Source organism: Puntigrus tetrazona, chromosome 15 (assembly GCF_018831695.1).
Source record: "Puntigrus tetrazona isolate hp1 chromosome 15, ASM1883169v1, whole genome shotgun sequence".
Lineage (NCBI taxonomy): Eukaryota > Metazoa > Chordata > Actinopteri > Cypriniformes > Cyprinidae > Puntigrus > Puntigrus tetrazona.
The window spans coordinates 5,481,509-5,487,304 of NC_056713.1; the positions used below are offsets into that span (position 1 = coordinate 5,481,509).

A 5,796-nucleotide genomic window follows, 5' to 3' on the forward strand; every position below is an offset into this window, starting at 1 on the left:
TTACTGCATTTATTAATGTAACTTTACAATGTAAATACATATGATGTTGCTTTTTGACCATTCATGACATAATTCATGTTAGAAGTCTATTAGAATATTCAGAAATGTATATCAACTACATTATTAAATGCTGTAAATTGTTGGATGTAACAGATTTAAACATGTTCTCTTATAGTTTATATGAGACAACTTGGCTAAGAAGATCTCAAGTTAAATCATAGGAACTTTTTTCATCAGGTGAATGTTTGATATTTGACTGATGTGAATAATTTTTGTTTGTTAATAAAATGTAGACTGATTAAAGTTCTCACACAATTCTTTACAGCATTTATTAATCTAAGTTTATAATGTAAATATGCAATATATTTTTGCTTAGTGTTGTTGCTTATTAATGTTTGTTCAAAATTCATTACCATATTAATTAATCTTATAAATCTATTATAAATCTAGAATATTCACAAATGTATATTACCTACATTATTAAATGCTGTAAATTGTTGAATGTAGCAAATGTAACTGTATTGTTCTCTTATATTAACTTGTATGTATGTATTTTTTTTCATCAGGTGAATGACAGAACACTTTGGCTAATGCAAAATGGAAAATTCAACATTTTTTTATTTCACTGTGTTTGAAAACCTTGGGAATTTAAGATATGCTTTATTCAGTTTGGGATTTATTATGTATTGTGCTATCATATTGTTTAATGTTTTTATTATTCTTGCAATATTTCTGGAAAGGACATTACACCAGCCCATGTACATTTTGATTTCATGTTTGTCTGCCAACTCTGTGTTTGGTACATCTGCCTTTTTCCCAAGAGTACTGACAGACTTACTGTCTGATATACACTCAATCTCCCGTGAAGCATGTTTCTTCCAGTCTTTTGTCATTTTCACATATGCAGCAAATGAGTATACAATATTAATGTTAATGGCATTTGACAGATTTGCTGCAATCTGCAAACCTTTACAATATCACAACATAATTACACCAAAGTTTCTAACTATTTTAATAATTATAAACTTAAGTTATCCAATGATTTTGCTTGGCATCGCTGGTCTTTTAACTACAAAACTAGCAATGTGTGGAAACAAATTGTTTAAGGTATACTGTCACAGTTATGAAATAGTAAAGCTTTCCTGTGAAAACACTTTAATTAATAATATTTTTGGTATGTTCATAATAATTGTAACTTCTGTCATTCCTTTAAGTTTAATTTTATATTCTTATATAAAAATTCTTATCATTTGTCAAAGAAGCTCATCACAATTCAAAGGCAAAGCCTATCAAACATGTATTCCACATATAGTGGTCCTTTTGAATTTCTCAGTTGCAGTTATTTCTGATGTTACTTTGAGTCGGGTTGTGACTTTAAATCTTCCTGTAGGGTTGTCAGTTTTTCTTTCACTGGAGTTTCTTATCATACCACCCATCCTCAACCCACTTGTTTATGCTTTAAACCTGCCTGATATTCGCAAAAAAGTTTTTTATCTCATTAACCCTTTCAAGTAGTTTTTTAGATTGACCATGAGGAGCACTACTACGTTGCTGAAGTAGAACATTGCAAAATCAAATAAAATAAAACTAGAAACAAAACAAATATGCTTTTGTATTGAAATCAGCTGGTGGAAGCTTGAAACAGCAACATATGCAGTTTTAATGTAATAGTTTTTTACATAAGGCCTATATAACAATAATAAATATACATTGTTCCATCTGTAAAGTGGATACATCTGAAAATAAACTTATGTTTCTTGTCATGAATATTACCCCTGAAAATTCTCTCAGTGACCACCAGAGGTCCCCCCACCTGAGTATTGAATCCTGGACTACATTTCCCAGAAACGATATGCCTCTACTGTTTCATTCACATCTCTCCTGCATTTCATAGACAATATCAACAATGATCATGCTATGTTAGTGTGAAGTTTTGTGTTGTCATGGTATATTCTGTGCTTTAATTTCTTACTGTATTGCTTGGTTTTGACTTGTTTGACTTTTGTTATCTTGACCGTTTGAATGGTTTGTTTGAATTATATATTCTGTGTGTTTGTTGCCTGCTCCGACATCCTGCCTTTTATGATGACCATAATTACTAATTACTGCCTACGTTGCTGTTACTCCAAACTTACTACCCACATTTATTTGTAAGCTGTGTCTACTATTATTAAACATAGTCATTGTCACCTTTTTGATATATGCTGTGCTCAGTACTAACATCATTTGTCTTTAATATGTATATTTATACACATACAGATTAAATATATATATTGAGGAACGCAAAAACTGCTGGTTATATTGAGAATATATATGGACGCTTACGTAGGTGTCGTATTCCCATAGGTCAGGGGTCGTGAATCGGTCGTAGCCTTACAAAATTATTAATTATTAATTAATTTTCTTAACATTCTTCACATTATTGTAGTTGATTAAAGTGTTTAAGAAAATTTTTTTTTGCAAAATTGTGGCTAATGGAATCCGGTGAGAGTTAATACTTAGATGAGGGTGCCCTCTGGTGAGGCCCTCTGGCCTCATTTCTGCAGTCAGTAGGTTTTGCGGAATTATATCATATGCGTGGGTTGTGCTCCATGAATGAGCTCATTTCACAGTATCGAGTGTATTACCATGTAGCCTGTACTTGCTGAGAACAGCTTCTTTGTTCACGGACGTGACAAAATGACGCAGAAGTTCCTGTACCTCTCAAATTAGAAAACACTATTACAAGCTATGGGCTAATGTAAGGCTAAAGCTGAGCGCTGGCTGGTGATCTGCATCTATAGGAAGAGGAAAAAAATAAAAGAATGCCAATAAATTAATCATGAAAACAAGCAATAAACATATATTTTTAAATAAATATATGAAGCTATAGTGTGTAACGCCAAGCCAGCAGAGGGAGCTGTCGCCCGAGTACCAACTGTGCTCACTCACTCTGCTTCTTCTATGGCCATTTCCTGTTTGAAGGCTTTATAACCAGAGGCCCTCCATTAGCTCAATGTGAAGTATTGCCAGTTCTACTGCATTAGCAAGCATTCAATCTCATTGTTCTGATTACCTACCATGCGTATGATCTCTGCCTGCCTCTACCTGATTACCGATTCAAGGACCTGCTCTTCTGTTTGCCTGATTGGACTCACAATCTGCATAATTGCGTTAATTTTAAAATGATCAACTTCTGATTGGGTGGGCTTTTTTTTCTTTGCTCTTTGATCTAATAAGAGATAAAAAAAAGCATAATTTTATGTCTGGAGTTTGTGCTTGACTGTATTGTCGGAAATAACAGGCTGCCTATGGTGACCATTTATTTTACTTTGCTTGGCAGTGGAATCTGGTAAAATAGATTAACATAGATGTTAATAAATATAATACATTACTAATAAATGCTTTTATATTACTGCTATTGTAATGACACACATCTCTCCCTTTTTTTTCAGCTGGATGTTCAGATGTTTGCTGCTCACATCATTTGCTGCTCTACCTCCTGGACAGAAATGTCTTGCTGGATGTTGAATGACCATTGACTCAACCTTGACAAGACAGAACTGCTCATGTTCCTTTTTGGGAACGTGAACTGCGTCCAAAAACACTATGGGAACGCCTCCTGCGTGACTATGCCCTGAATCTGATGTAGAATCTGTCCAAAAGAAGGGCGTGACGTCCTGGGCGGGTGACGTCAGTGACCAGGAAAGTATAAAGGCAAAGCTGGTGTCAGCTTTATGTCATTCAGATCACGCTCTCTGTGTGGCTGTTTAATTTCATGTTCTGTGAGTCTTATTTATTGTTGTCTGTCCCACACACTTAAAGTTTGATATGACAAGCTAAAGATGAGGGCAAGTTTTTATACAATAGCATTTATGCAAGCATTGTGCAATCTCTGTGCAAAGGTTAATCATCACACTCGCTCTCTCTCTCTCTAATACCACAGCCCATCGTACTGTTTTTAGGAGTTCGGATGAGATGTGCTAATATGGTGTTCGCCTACTGTTAGTAGCCCAAGTATGGTACTTTGACCTGATCTCCTCTCACAAGCAGGGGGCACCATTCTGCACCCCTACCTGGATTTATAGAAACTGTGAGTGTGGCCCCTGAGGGGGTACAGCTCATAGATTTTGGTCTCCCAGCTGAGGTGGTAGAGACCTTGCTCTAACCCAGAACTCCCTCAACGAAGAAAGTAAATGCCCTGAAGTGAAAGTTCTTCTTTCCAGCAAGACCCAGTTAAACTGCAGGCTAGGTTCTCTGCAGGGTTATCCCACTCCACACTGAAGGTGGACGTTGTGACATTAACAGCTTACCACTCACCATCCAATGGTACTGTGGGTAAACACAACCTAGTAATGTGGTTCCTCCGTGGTGCGCTGAGTTTGAGACCGCCGGTATGATCTTGTGTCCCCACATGGGACATGGCAGTGGTGCTAGAAGTCCCCTTTCGAGTCCATAGAAGAGATTTCTGATCACCATCTCAGTATTAGGACTGTGTTCTTACTTGGAATCACATCTCTGAAGGTTACAAATATAACACTCCATCCTGTTGCCATACTTCCGGCATCCCTGCCAGCGCAGATCTTCATGACTTTGAAGCTAATTCCGGCTTTGCTGCTCATGCTTTTATGCTTTCTTGGTCGCTGACGTCACCTGCCTAGGACTTCACGCCCTTCCTTTGGACAGATTCTACAGCAAATTCAGAGCATAGTGATGCAGGAGGCGTTCCCATAGCTTTTTTGGATGCAGTGTCTCGTTCCCTCAAGGAACCATGGTTATATTCATAACCTGGAGACGTTTTCTGCCAACACAACCTTGGTGTTACAGTTGGCTCAGTCCAGTAGATTTACCCTGTACAACATTCGGAAGATCATACCCTTCCTTATGGGGCATTTTACAGAGCTCATTGTCCAAGCCCTTGTTCTCTTCAGACTGGTGTATTATTCTGCTCTCTTAGCAGACCTTCCAGCATGTTCTCCCAAGCCTCTGCGACTAACCCAGCATCTGGCACTGAAGCCTTTAATGAGCTGAACAGTGTGAATGTGACACACTTTATTACTTTGTACTGGTTGGCTCGCATCCAATTCCAAGAGGTACAAATTCACTTTTACAGACCTTTAGTTTGTTGTGATAGACTGTCCAACATTTATTTTCAATAAATGTTTTTTTTTTTCCATCAACACTTGAACAAATAAAGACATTCAAAAATGTTGACTTTACTCTTTCAGACACAATCAATAAACATTCTGGCTCTTTCAGGCCTTTTAATAGCTGTGAATGGCTGCCATGAGCTTATATCCATCAGAAATATACACAACATGGCTCTGATTGGGTTAATTAAGGCCTTCTGAAGTTAATTTACTTTCGGGTCAAACAGCCTTACAGATTAAAAAAAATTGTGTGATGTAACTTTGTAAGTCTTGACATAGCGTTTGCCAGGAGCAAGATCTTGACGTCAACTCAATTTTAATAGGCTCAGCACCCACCTACAATTCTACCAGTGAGCATAGATTGTCATAGACATGTATTTATTTTAACTTCAGAGGAAAGTAGCCTTTGGAGAGCTTATTAAAACTGTTTTCAAAAACTCTGATCAAGATAATTGCCACGAGACCAGTGCTCATATATAGCAAAACCAAATCAAATCTTTACGGAGCACAATGGGAAACATGCAAGCGGAGAACATGGTAAGATTTCACCTGTTCTGCAAAGTAATAATAAATAAAGTATACATAAGTCTTGCAATAATGTAACAATAAAACTAACACTATTACTACTACTACTAATTTCTGCATAATAACTGCATATCATTTCTAG

General features: G+C 36.8%; 1 protein-coding gene across 1 annotated transcript; it reads left to right on the forward strand.

The window, feature by feature from the left end:
- The first annotated feature begins 597 nt into the window (after nucleotides 1–597).
- Nucleotides 598–1,515, forward strand: LOC122359541 (putative gustatory receptor clone PTE03). Its single transcript, XM_043259868.1, has one exon. The coding sequence runs from the start codon at nucleotides 598–600 to the stop codon at nucleotides 1,513–1,515; it is 918 nt and encodes a 305-aa protein (XP_043115803.1).
- The last annotated feature ends 4,281 nt before the right edge of the window (nucleotides 1,516–5,796 follow it).

Excerpts from the sequence above, each read along its gene's own strand:
- LOC122359541 (XM_043259868.1), top strand. The coding sequence starts at position 598 with ATGGAAAATTCAACATTTTTTTATTTCACTGTGTTTGAAAACCTTGGG.